General features: G+C 39.4%; 1 protein-coding gene across 8 annotated transcripts in view; it reads left to right on the top strand.

Annotated features, from left to right (window-relative positions):
• The window catches only part of ANKHD1 (ankyrin repeat and KH domain containing 1), a 175,630-nt gene that overhangs the window by 94,748 nt on the left and 66,979 nt on the right, over nucleotides 1-13,903 (top strand). For 5 of the 8 annotated variants that reach the window (XM_059733400.1, XM_059733399.1, XM_059733398.1 and 2 more), the window contains exons 10-11: nucleotides 1,539-1,648; nucleotides 11,141-11,200. In XM_059733400.1, coding sequence (XP_059589383.1) covers nucleotides 1,539-1,648; nucleotides 11,141-11,200 — 170 coding nt within the window. The remainder of the gene's footprint in view (nucleotides 1-1,538; nucleotides 1,649-11,140; nucleotides 11,201-13,903) is intronic. The other 3 variants (XM_059733404.1, XM_059733401.1, XM_059733403.1) reach the window with 1 other exon arrangement.

Genomic DNA, 13,903 nt, shown 5'->3' with positions numbered 1-13,903 from the left:
GAAAAGAGGGCGAGAGTGTTGAGGGGTACACGTGTACTCCCTGCCTGTCTCGTGTACTCCCAGGGGTATGTGTACCACAGGTTGAGAAACTATGCCCTAAACCATGGACTATATGAATTAGCAAATAACAGCTACATTGTAGCAGGACATGCTATCCTTACAAATGTTTTTAAAAAATGAAAAATTGCCCATTCCTTTTCACCATCAATTTTATGTACAATACTATAAAGAACCTAATCCCTAACTTCAAAAGACTTGCTTCTATCTACAATAGGTATCCAGATGCATTCGTGTACCCCACATTCAATATGGAGATTAGTCTTAAATTACCTTATATGGTCTTATATGCTAGTCGCATTTTAACTTTGACTATAAGTCTTTTTAGATGAGCACAATTGATATTCTAGAAACTAGACCATGGGGAGCAAAAATGCATGAAAGGTGGGTCTCAAAATATGTCAAAAAGCTTACAGATTAACAAACTAGTTGAAATATTGCTACAAGGGAAAGGGGGTTATGTTGATCAGTGCATTTTATATTCTGTTATGTTTGCAATTTGAGATTTTTACAGAAGAAGAGCTTTAAATTTTTGTTAATAGCATGTACATCTATTCCTGTTAGGAGCAAGTGGCTTATTTAAAATAATTGTACGTTTCCCAAAGTGAAATTGATGTTTATAAAAGTCATCAGATTGGTAAAGTTGGAAAATGACATGCCTTAAACTGTGGGTAAGAGACAATGGCAATCAATGTCTCTTCATACTATAACTACAAAAAAGCTTCAAGCTGTCTTCACCCTTAATATTACTGTTAGTGTATCTGCAGGTATTGCCTAGTTTGAGGAAGCCAAGAGGTTTTCCTTGGCATCAGTGGTGTTTGTAAAAATAGCTAACAACACTTTTGGGAAATATGAAAATAATAAATCATTCTGATGGTTTTGATAGCAAAATAATTCCTACTATAACAATAGGGAAATCATGCATGAGTGCTGTCATGTAGGTCGTTAAATTATTTCAGTGTTATACCATATGAATGATAACCTGACAAAAGAATTACATTGGCATATCAAAATATTATGTCCCTATAGTAATAATATTTACTCCAAATTTGGTTCGGTAACTTTTCTAGTAATGTAGATATCCACACAGTCTACTGCAGAGTAGATACTAAAGGTAAGTCAGTGCAGTCAAGACTGTCAAACCAAATTACAAAAAGAAAGATAATTTCAGAGATGCTGTAGGACCAAAATCTTCAGTGCTGTAGGGGAAATTTTGTTCCCTTTGACTACTGTCAGATGTGCCAGACTTCCCTTGATTCCTGCCCCTACTCTTCACCCACAGTTGCAGGCGTCTTTCCCCATTAAGTTAAATTTCATTGGGCAGTGAGAGCTTGCCTGTAAATAGGAGAGAGAAACTGTAATTTTTATTGTTGTGGAAGGAAGGTTGCTATTCCTTTTGTTAGTGGATTCGCTCAACTGAACTGTTTGGGTAGGGGGGGCAATATTTACAGTAAGCAGTAAAACTAATGTTGTCTTCATAGGAGCTAATGTCCATGCTACAACAGCAACCGGAGACACAGCTTTGACCTACGCCTGTGAAAACGGACATACTGATGTTGCGGATGTTTTGCTCCAAGCTGGTGCTGATTTAGTAAGACTTCTCATATGTATCTTGCCCATTAACTATTTTGATTGCAAACTTCACTTATATTGCAGTAAAAGATTGGTAAACATAAATGCTGTGTGCTTAATATAGGGCCAAGTATCAGGCTTTACAAGGGTTAAGGTATGTATGCATGGGTGTATTAATCTAAAATAGAACTTGATAGCTTGCAATATCTGTCCAAGTTACTTTGAGAGACTCAAATATATACTAACTCTAGGTGATCCTTTAAATACATGCACTTGGTGACAGTTGATTTTTCGTTTTCAAGGTGCTCCATTACCATTCTGCAAGAAATATTTTTTCAAACTCTTGTATTTTTTCTAATCTCTTATTCCTCATCCATGTCCCAAAATCATGAGATTCTATTAATAGATTGAAAATTTTATCTAATCCACTTCTCAGCATTCATCTCTGGACACTTCTAAAAATCTTTTGGTGTTCTTTCAAGGTTAGCTTTCAAAAGCTAGATATTTTGTGCAGTTAAATGCCTTTTGAATAACCAGAATAATTTGAATTGTACTAACATCCCTACTTTCATGTCCTAATGATCTGCCTTCCAGGGAATTCTCCTGGTTTCCCCATGTTGCTCCCTGGTCACTTAAATTTTATGGAAAACACTCCTGCAATACTTTAAATTAAACAATCAGTTCAGTTGTTGTTTGGAGTTTATTGCTGCCTGGCAGTTATCTGGTCAAAATTTGCTTCTGAATTTATTGATCAGCTGCAGGAATCTTGCACTTTTTTTTTAATTGTGTTTAGAACTTGATTGTTAATTGTAAATAACTCAAAGAATTTTAGAACATACTTGTGAACTCTCCAGTCCTCTCAGCCTTCTGAGTCCCAGTCTAGATGAATGGGGAATCTCCTTGGAACCTTGAAACTACTGAAGAAATAAGCATTCTAGCTTTCTTTTATTCCCAGTGCCTCTAGTGTACAAGGAAATGGAAAACTAAATTTTACTTGTTTTCTAAATGTTATGCCCATACTGCTTGAGTAGTGCTTTAAATGATCTAACTAATTACATTTACTTCTTTGGCAGAAAAAACATTAGAATTAAAGTACATCATCCTTAAAGTAACTGACTTGAGCCTGGTCCTTGATGTTCTCATTTAGCTACTTACATGGGCACATCAGCATTGACATCTATACTTAAAATACTGTTTTTAAGTGACACGGTTCTTTGAGTAAACTAGATATCTTTTATTAGACCAACTAAAATAGTTGGAAAAAACTCTTCTTTGCAAGCTTTTGGGTACAAACATCTTTCTTCAGGCAGAGGAAGCGTCTGCAGTTATGTACTCTTCCTGGATGGGATAGAATAGAAGCCAGAGGTCAGTACAGGCAGTCCTCAGACTTAGGACACAATTGGTTCCTGAAAACCACATCTTAAGTTGAAATGTTGCAACTTGGAACCGATTTTGGGAAACAGCGTTATAAATGGGGGATTGGGTCCTGAACCAAGGCCTGATACCCTATTTTCACCAAAAATAACCCAGAATTTTGTACTCAATCAATTATAGATGAGTAATATAGCTACATTTAATGTATTTATATTGTAAATACCAATCATATAGATTTGGAAAGACTTCTTTGAGGTGACTTTGGACTTTCTGAAGAGTTCTTGGCTGGAGTCTTCTCAAGAGTCTTAGCTACAGGTTTTTCTGGAGTCTTGTCTGCTTTCTTAAAGGTCATTGTCCAAGGAAGTTTGGACAGATGTTCTCCAGGGAAATGGGTGACATGGCAAACTTGTTCTCTGGCATGGCGTGGTGTCAGATCAAGCGTTGTAAAGTTGAAACTGATGTCAAAGTTGAAACAGGGTGTCAATTTATAGACTTTGTAACTCGAAACGTTGTAAGTTGAGGACTGCCTGTATTCAAGAATGCCAGTCAGTGAAAATGCAAGTTGTGGCAGACAATGGATGAGAAACAGGAGTGGGGTGGGCAGACAATGTAGACCTGGTCATAAGATGTAGCTGGTAAATAGCAGAGAAGTTGCCTGGGGTATCAAAAGTTAGGCACGTTATAATGTGCCATAAATCCAATGTCTGTGTTTAGTCCATGATTTTTTGTATCCGCTAGGTCATTGAAGTGAAGTTCATAGGCTCGTTTGCAAAAGGGGTTTTGTAAATTCCCTTTTAGGATTAGAACTGAGGGATTGGAGAGAGAGTGGTTATCTTTCAGATATGTGCCCCCACAGGTAATTGGATATTCCTGTCTGTTATATTTCCAGTGTGCATTCATTCTGGTGCGCAGTTGTTGTTTGGTCTCTCCTACGTATTTTCCATCAGGGCGTTTAGTGTACTGGATGAGATGTACTACATTTCTGGAGGTGCAGCTGTAAGATCCAGGAATGTTGATGGTTCTGTTGTGGGGTGTAGTAATTGTGGGGGTGGTAGAGATATTTTGGCAAGCTTTACATTTCTTGTCTTGGCATGGTCTGGATCCATTCGGTGTGCTTTGGGCCATAAGTTTGCTTCTGGTAATGAGGTTGGTAAGGTTTGCTGCTTGTTTAAAGGCTAGGATGGGTGGCTCTGGGAAGATCTCTTTAAGAATTGGTTCTTTTTCTAGTATGGGTTGTAGTTGCTTGTGGATTTTCCGCATAGGTTCTAGGGAGGGGGTGATATGTCATAACTAATGGTGTGCGATTCATGGGGATTTTCTTTCTATACTGCAGCAGTTCTTCACATAGTATTTAAGTGGCTCTTTCAAAAGTGCATGCACTCTCTCTCTGGAGGAGTGTCCTTGTTGGGTGAAAGCGCTTTTGATATTTGTGAGGTGATGTGATGGGTGTTCTTCTCAGTGCAAATTCAGTGCTATTGGAGGGCTTGGCTGTATATTACAGCTTTCTTGGTGTGTTTAGGGCGATTGCTGGTTCTGTGTAGTTGGTCCATGGGTTTCTTGTATATGGTGGTTTGTATTTTACCATTCTGGATAGTGATCATAGTGTCTAAAAAGGAAGTGTTGGTGCTGGAGTATTCAAGAGAGAGTCTGATGGGGAGGGGTGATGATTATTGAATTTGTGATAACCTGCAATCTCTGATTGATTTCTTTCAGTTCAAATGATGAAAGTGTCCTTGATGCATCTTAAGTATAGTATGGGTTTGATGGTGTAGTCCTTGAGGAACTCTTCTTCCAGGTGGCTCATAAAAAGGTTGACATATTGTGGGGTCATTTTGGTGCCCGTAGCTGTGCCCATTATCTGGTGAAAGTGTTGGTTTTTGAAAGTTAAGTTTGTTGCGTATGGGGATGAAGTGTATAAGTTCAGAACTATCTTTAGGTTTGTACTCTGAGTTGTAATATTCCTCCTGTAAATATGCAAGGCAGGCTTGGGTGTCATCCTGGTGTGGGATGTTGGTATACAAGATGGTAACATTTTTAAATGAGGCTTTAGAAATCCTGTGTTAAAATCATGGTTGTGATACTGCATTGATGAGCTGCTGAGAGTTGCTGCAGTTTCAAACTACCTCAGTTCTTGCTTGTAGGCCTCACATTTTTCTCTCAGCAGTTGCAAATGAAAATTTCTCATTAAAGACCTGGAAATCATTGTCCTTTTTCTCTCCCACAAAGGAAATTACACGTTAATTACTTTTTAGGCTATACACAGATGTTGCTAAATGATGTAGATCAGCTGAGCTGGGAGGTGTCTCAACACAACGGATCTACTTCATTGAGCATAAGTAACCAGTGTTCCCTGTTATCCCACAGGCTCAGGGCCTTGCCACCTTGGAGGCCCAGTCCTGCAAGACAGCACTCAGGGTGCACCTCTGCAAATGGGGGATTCCATGCTTGCAGAGTTTTATATACCCCAAATCGGAATCCTTAGGGCATGCCTTCGTAAGGGAAGCACTCCCAGAGCTTCAGGGGCCTGATCCTACATGCCCCAGGAATTGATGGGGCAATTCTTGGGACATATAGGTTTGGGCCCCAGAAACCCCAGGAGTGCTTACCTGGGGTGCCTGGAGAGCATGGGCAGCTCCAGACTACCTGCTGTCTCCCACCTTAAAACAAATGGATATCAGCCACAAAATAGCAGCACAAATTAATACTGCATTTTGTCGTGGCCTCAAATTTTGGCATTTATGATATGACAAAGGGCATGGAAGACTGCTTGTTTGCTTTTGCTTCATATTGCTATAAAAATTTTTATGGCTGCACAAAGGTGTCTGGCAAGGTTGTCCTACTGTTTTTCCCTTAAAAAATGTGAAAAGTATTTGCTTAATCTAAGGCTTAATGATGGCCCATTATTCACTGTGAGACGTTTCAAAATCATGAAGTGTTTTTGAAAGTCTGCTCAAAAATCAACAGCTTTCATAATGTACATTTCTTAGAAACAAACCTGTTTCAGATGCTATTAACAAATTTTCAGAAAAGTCTTTAGTCATCTTCTGTATTTTCCACTTAATTTTTTTTTGTAGATAGGTATGAATGAGGCATGCAGGGCAATAATCATGGTTTGCGTCATCTTCTCACTGTTCAGAAGCTAATGCATTTTTAAAGGAAAAGTATATTTTCAGATGCATGCATGTAACAACTTGTAGATCGGAATGAAAACAGGCACCAAGAAGACTGATAGTAACTCTTCAAATAAAAAGTTGCTATTGGTAATGACCAGCTGTAGGCTAGACAAAAAGCAGACTGTTGTGAAAGCATTGTAATCATCTTGTCATCAATTTGCATAAAGAAAGAAGTTTTTTAAAATCAGTTACTTTTATCACAGGATTTAAAATTCACCTAGGGCAAATTTAAAGGGCAAAGAAGTGCACCATCTTAACAAATTTAGAAAACGTTAATATTCATTTTCCAAGGGGGTGTGTGATCAAGGCTATTTGATAATAGTGCAGTTATAGTCAAATAATTGGCTAGTATGGTTGTCATGTATTTCTTTGCCTGTCCAGACTGGGCCAGAGAGACGCAAGACAGACTTCACTACTGAGATGTCAGCTTGATTGTATATATTCTGTTTGGAACACAAAAAACACTTACACTACTACTTTGAGCCTCTCAGCAGTTCCCTTGAGTTGAACTTCTGACTTCCTTGTTACTTTGGCTTATTACTAGATGTGTCATCAGTTTTTAATAAACTCACCATCTCTCTACAAGTTGAATCTGGATGTCTTGCCATCAACACCAATAATAAGAATTTTCCTAATTTTTTGTTTCCTAATTACTGTAATTGGAGTATATCATAACCTTTCTTGAATATAGTTTCTCAAAAACCTCCATTGCAACTTTCTTTTAATATTAACTCTTAATCTTTAGCTTCTGTGTCAATTAATTACACTGTCTTCTTGTCATCTAGGCTCTTCAGCCTTAAATGCCATATTCAGCTACTCTGTCCTGCTCCCTCACCACACATATCCCAGGCTGTCACCAATCCATCAGTTTTTCCCATATAATATCACCAGTTTTTTACCTTCACGTCTTCTGTTTAGTTTTCTTGGTCCTTTCATCTTAACTACCATAACTTCTATCTCCCTGACCTTGTTGCTTTCCTGCTTGTTCTTCCTTTAGTCTATCCAGATGTAGCTCTGAACATTTTTCTTTGTGAACCATTTCAATACAATATTTCTTCGAAAACGTACTTTTAAAATGGAAAGATGCAGCTTAATCTTAGATTCTCTATTAAGGTCTGGAGCAGTGGTGTTTGGGAAATTCTGTTAGTCTGCGTCTGTGTAAAGTTGACCAGTATCAACTTTGATTTTAAGATGTTTTAATTTTACTGAGTGGATTTTCTGTGTACTGTCTATGCCCAGCTCAGGTTCCAAATAAATTTTTTTTCTGTGGTTGTAGGAAACAGCCAGTAGTAAGAGAAGTTTCCAGCAGTCTCCATTCATAGTTGGTAGGGTCGGAAGGGACCTGAGCAGATTATAAAGTTCAACCCACTGCCATGGCAGAAAAAGTACTGGGGTCAAACGACCCCAGCAAGGTGTTCGTCTAACCTCCTCTTAAGACCCCTGGGGTAGGAGCCAGCACCACTTCTCTTGAAAGTTGGTTCCAGATCCTAGCTGCCCTGAGAGTGAAGTAGCGCCTCCTGATATCTAGCCTAAATCTACCCTCTGCCAGCTTGTGACCGTTATTCCTTGTTACTCCCGGTAGTGGTCGGGGGAACAGGGACTCTCCCATTGCCTGCTGGTCCCCCTTGGCAAGTTTGTAGGTGGCCACCAGATCTCCTCTCAGCCTTCTTTTGTGTAGGCTGAACAGGCTCAGGTCCCCTTAGTCTCTCCTTGTAGGGCCTGCCCTGCTGCCCCTGATCACGTGGGTGGCCCTCCTCTGGACCCTCTCAATGCTGTCCACATCCCTCCTGAAGCGTGGCGCCCAGAACTGAACACAGTACTCCAACTGCAGCCTGACCAGTGCCGCATAGAGGAGGAGGATCACCTCCTTGGACCTGCTCGAGATGCATCTGTGGATGCATGACAAGGTACGGTTGGCCTTCCTGACTGTGTCGCCACACTGTTGGCCCATGTTCATTTTGGCATCAATAATGATTCCAAGATCCTTTTCTGTCTCTGCGCTGACGAGAAGGGAGTTCCTCAGCCTGTAGGTATGCTGCTGGTTCTTCCTCCCCAGGTGCAGTATCCTGCACTTGTCAGTGTTGAAACCCATCCTGTTCTCATCCACCCACCCCTGTAACCTGTCTAGGTCTGATTACAGCCTATTCCTCCCTTCTAGCGTGCCCACATCCCCCCACATGTTAGTGTCGTCAGCAAATTTGAACAGGGTGCTTTTTACCCCCTTGTCCAAGTCACTGATGAAGATGTTGAACAGTGCGTGTCTGAGGACCGAGCCCTGGGGGACCCCACTGCCCACATCCCTCCAGGTCGAAAAATGACCCATCAACCACCACTCTCTGGGTGCGGCCCTGCAGCCAGTTAGCGACCCATTTGACTGTGTAGATGTTGACGCCGCAGTCCCCTAGTTTTTTAATGAGAATGGGGTGAGAGACAGTGTCGAAGGCCTTCCTGAAATCCAGAAAGACTACGTCCACTGCTACCCCTGCGTCTAAGGATTTTGTGACCTGATCACATAAGGCCACCAGGTTGGTCTGACAGCACCTGCCTCTAATGAACCCATGTTGGTTGCCCCTAAGCATAATCCATTTGAGCCCTTTTTAATTTCTCTTTTCAGTATTTCAATTTGCCTTCTACTACTTGCAGGGACATTTAGTTTGGGCCTCTGCTCTGAACTATTTTTTGTCCGTTAGTGCCAGGGGATATGTGCACCTTATTGACTAACTCATTCAGAAATGTACCCCTCTCTCATGTCCATTATTTTATTTTGAGCAAAGGGTGTTTGGGATTTTTGTGTTTTTGGTTTTTAATAGCTGCAGCTATGGCAAAATTGGAAAGCAATGCTAGACCTATGGAGCAGGAGTGTTGACAATATGTGGTTATTGCTGGCAGGACTGCGTTAGGCAGATGACCCCTGTTCTGAGGCAGCTTCCCTTAGCCCACTCAAAAATAGCCTACATCAGCCCTTACTCTCTACAAGGCAGGAACACCTGAGATGCAGAAGTTATTGCATATTAGCTGTGTAGCTGATAACCTAAGCTAATTGTGAAAGCTATAAAGCGAAGTAACTACTTCCAGTGCCTGCTTCAGAAGATCAAAGCACACTTGGCTTTTGGAGTGCTTTCATCTCTCACCAGTCCACAAGTAGACATTGCAGCAAGACCTAATGACGACTTTAAAATGGCTTAGCGGATGTTGAAACCAGTGGAGTCCTACAGCTACTTCCTGCCTCTTGGGACATGTACCTTAAGTAACTTCCTCAGTGGTATAGTGTACATGCATTGGTTCCAGGATTCCATTCTTCCAGTATGCTACAAAAGCTGCATGTTTAGCTTTCAAAATGAACCCTCTCATTGTAAGAGTGACTTGCTACTAATTCCTTCTCTGTCTTACTCATAATGGAAAAATACTGTCTTCCATAGTGGCAGTTGAACCAGGTTCTACTTGCATATGACTCTTAAAGTGTTAAGCTGTCTGTAAAAGTTTTGAGAGAAAGCTCTAGTGATAACTACAGTTTGCATCTTGCCTTTTAACTTTAAGTACCTAATTGGGGACTTCCTACATAATCTGTCAGGTGTTTAAATCTTAAGTGTGCCTGTTCTGGAATGGGTAGAACCTGAGAGAGTATATTAATTGTCATGCAAATTATTCTCTTGGTTTATGAACCAGGATATATCTTTTCCAACTTTTAAATACTAAGTATACTTAACTTCTAGAAATCCTGCTAAACTGATAAGAGTGCATTACCTTAACTTTGCATGACCTGCTAGAGGGTGGTGGATGAAAAGATGAAGTGACTTCTTTCGTTCCATTGGAACCAAAGTCATTTTTTGCCCTTAAGGAAAATTGTTAACTAAGATATCTTTGCAACTGAACATTTAGAAGAGTTTCTAATGTGGACATCACTCAGCTGGGAAACTGTGGCAAACAGTTCTGTAGCTGTGGGTATTCTGAGGTAGGTTGAGCTGCAGTTTCTGAGGCACTGTCTGATGATTCACGCAATACTAGAGAGGTCTGATGTACATTAGGAATGTGGGTACTGTTGTACCTGAGTAGGCACCCATAAAGGCCCCTTATCTCAGATAGTTATGCTCCTCTAAATCCTTCTAAACTTGCTGGAAATTCTATAAAGAACTTTTCTTAAAAGAATCAGACTGATTATTCATGCAACTTGTACTCTAAGAAGCAAGGAAATTCCAGGCAATGGACGTATCTTGATTGTATCCTACTGCTTAAACAACACACTTCTCAGTGAGTGATAAATTCTTCATCACAGGGATCTTCCTTTTTGCCTCCAGTTGATAACACTACAAATTTCCCTTGCACAGTAACAAAACTGTAATTAGAACCTCAGTTTTCCTTGAATGCATAACATACTGAACGCTTAACCTATGTGCTTAAGTTGGTGCTGAATACGTGCTAATATTTTGGGAGTTGCAATTGAGGATTTGCATGACGTTGTAAGGAAAATCAGTCTGCTTCCCTCTGTTGTGTGGAAAATCTGGGGAAAGTGATTAGTAGCAAGTCTAGTAGTGAGATTGTTCAAGTTGTCCATCTTCACAAAAAACCTACAAAGGACACTGAAACTAAATTCTTGCAGCCATTGCCTTCTGGTTGTTCTGCTTGGCCTTACTGAGGTGTTACAGAATGTGCAGCAAGCCCCTCTCTTTCCTGCTGGGAGTGAAGAAGAAAACCCCATCTGGTATTTAATTTCCAAGGTTGCCATGTGTAACTTCCACACTCCTTAAGAGTCTTGGGTGGTTTAGGTTGAGGTCATGATGGTGAGGAATGCATCTTACAGTTAATTACTGTGCTCTCCTTGCAAATTCCAACAAAATAAAATTCTTCTAAAAATAGTTTCAGCTGATAGTGCTGGCCAGTTGAAATTGTAGTTTCCAGGTCTTCATGGCCAACATGAATTTTATTTGCAGAATAAGATCCGTGAGTTCTTCTTTTTCCTTCCGCAGGACAAGCAGGAGGACTTAAAGAAGACTATTTTGGAGGGCATAGAGACGGCCAAGCATCAGGTGAGGTTGGCCTTTGATGCTTGTAAGCTACAACCTCGAGAAGAGATGCTCACATCAAGCATGGCTTGAGGCACCTAGATTTCAACAGAGGTGCAAGGACTTTCTGGGTAGCATAGAAGATCTTTGTGCTCTACTTCCATTTTTTTTCTGCGAACCACTGGGTTTTTTGATCATTTAATTTCTTAATTACAACCCCACTCTTCCAAATAAGGGAAAGCGTTACTTCATCTCGGCTGCTTTCCAAAGGTAGGAGTGGCAGGACTCGGTGTATGATAAACGATGGCATCACATCACCATAAGTTCTTTTGATCTTTAACTATTCATGTAAAACCAAAAATCCATTTGGGTTTAAGATTATTCAGAAATTCTTGTACCTCAGATTTGTTTGTAAAGGATACCACAATGGTTTTCATAGCATTGAATTTTGTGATCAGAGTTCAAGTCTTAAGAAATATATAAAGAGGACCAAATTCATTAGAATTTAATTTGTTTTTCTGTTGAAAATTTGATGGGATGAGAAGTAGTCAAATTGACTTTACCTAGAAATTCTTTGGAACAGTACATTGAACTAGATACTTTTTAAAGGATTTGAGTTTAATTTAATTGAAGGTATTAGAACCCATTGAAACTGAGAGGCTTATTACAAAAGAATTCAAAAGAAACGTGGTTTTGTTCCTTGTTTAAAAAAAAAAAAAAAAATCGTATGCTGCATCTGTTAAGTATACAAGCATGTCCCAAACATTCAAACTGTGATTTTTTTTTTTTTCATTTTTTTTTTTTAAGTGCGGTAGTCTGTTTGCTTTATTAAGAGATCATTTTCTTTATTCATCTAGGAATAACTGTTATAATGTACCTACAGTCCAGTATTGAACATGCCAATAACTAGCTGGTCTAAGATAGATATATATATCGATATTTTATTTTTTAACTTTACATTGGCTTTAACTATTTCATGCAAAAACTCTTTTTATATGTGATCTAAGAAACTGAGGGCTTAATATCAAAGATAAAGGTAATCGAAGTAGTCATTGTACACTTGAAAGCAGTAAGCCCGATTTATCTATATTTGCCTCATTTGGAGCTTCTCTCAGTAATACATCAGCTTCTCAAACTGTATCAAGTTGTACCTAAGTTGTCTTGCACAGTTCAAGCCTAAACATACACATCATTTCCAGGGGATCTAGTTCAAAGTAGCTCTGACTCCCTATGCCTGAACTAGGCTGGGAAGTCTGTATAGTCTTTAGTTGATGCATACCATACATCTGGCTGTAACAGTATAAAAACCTGCCTACTCCACAGATTTGTTGTTCATAAATCTTTTATATCTTCAATTGCGTGATACCTGAATTCTCATAAAACTTTTACTATAGACAAGACTTTAGTAGTCATTAAGGCTGCTTACAGATGTGGAGAAAAAAATCAGCGCTTTACTTTCAGATTGGGACACCCCCGCATCAAGCTCAGTGCATGCCCTGAAGAGGCATTGCATCAGTTTGACCCAGCATGCCCAATATCTATGTAGATCATGTGCTTCAGCAGGGCTTTTTGATGCTTTTATCTAGCTAATAGCTATTAGATAAAAGCACCAAAAAGTCCTGCTGAAGTGCATGATCTATACAGACATTGGGCAAGCCAGGTCAAACTGACATGCTTTCTCTTTCAGTAAAGAAAGTTTTTGGGTTTTTTTCACGTCTGTCAGTGGCCCTAATTGTTTCCTGTAAAATACTATTTGACATTTCCATAAAGCACCAGTTGGCTAAAAGACTTCTGCTCAGTCACCAATAACTTAAGATTTTTTTCATCCCAGTTGGGAATGCCATAGCATAGTCTAGCTATGGAAAGAAACAATGGGACAGCCATCTTTCCTATTTTGAATCATTTAATTCTTAGAAACTTATTGTTCAGCTGTATGGTCTGTTTGTAACACGAGTTTCACCTTGTATAAATTGTAGGCTTCAGTTGCTGATATACTGATGCATTCTGCAGTCTATGGTAAATGAAGTGATTTTAGCGTGTGCACAAAATTCTTTTTCAGAGATTGTCTAATCTTATTGTACTCACCTCTTTGTATCTGTCTTAATGGTGCCTTATACCACAAATATTAAAATAGTTTATAGATGTTGGATTAAAACATTCAGTATGTGCAATTTTCTTGCTAAGAGTAGTTTATAAGCATATGCATGAAAACTTAAATGAAAACACATTTCCCAATATATGTGGTCATGCTAAAGCCTTTTTGGTTCATGAGCAAATTGGTAATGAAAACAATTTGAAATATAAAATAAACTACATTCAGGAGTCTTGTGAATGGTTTTTACTGAGAATTGGGCCATGCTACCTTCTTTGGCCCACCGTCTAGTGAGTAGAGCTGATGTTGCAACAAGGCCTTTCAGAACCACAAGATTCATCTCTCCTAGAAGTGTCCCTTATGTTATTGCCCTGCCTTGTCTTTATCTCAAATGGAAAATGTATGTCTAATGTAGTAGTAAGCAGTTTCACAAATCTTATTTTTATATCCTTTGAGCTTGTATTTCAGGACAAATTTGCAGGGTCCAATATTTCTGATGCCTGTGAAATCCCTCATCTCATTGTCTTGTGTACACACATATTGGATTCTTGCTGTTTCTCACTTAAGAGCAAAAGAAAAAAAAACCTTTTCTTGGCCTTTTTCCAGTGAAATTCTTAAGAAACTTTATCTTTTTG

This window comes from Alligator mississippiensis, chromosome 9 (assembly GCF_030867095.1).
Source record: "Alligator mississippiensis isolate rAllMis1 chromosome 9, rAllMis1, whole genome shotgun sequence".
Classification (NCBI taxonomy): domain Eukaryota; kingdom Metazoa; phylum Chordata; order Crocodylia; family Alligatoridae; genus Alligator; species Alligator mississippiensis.
Note: the sequence above shows the minus strand (reverse complement) of the source record. Positions and strands in the feature narration are given on the sequence as shown.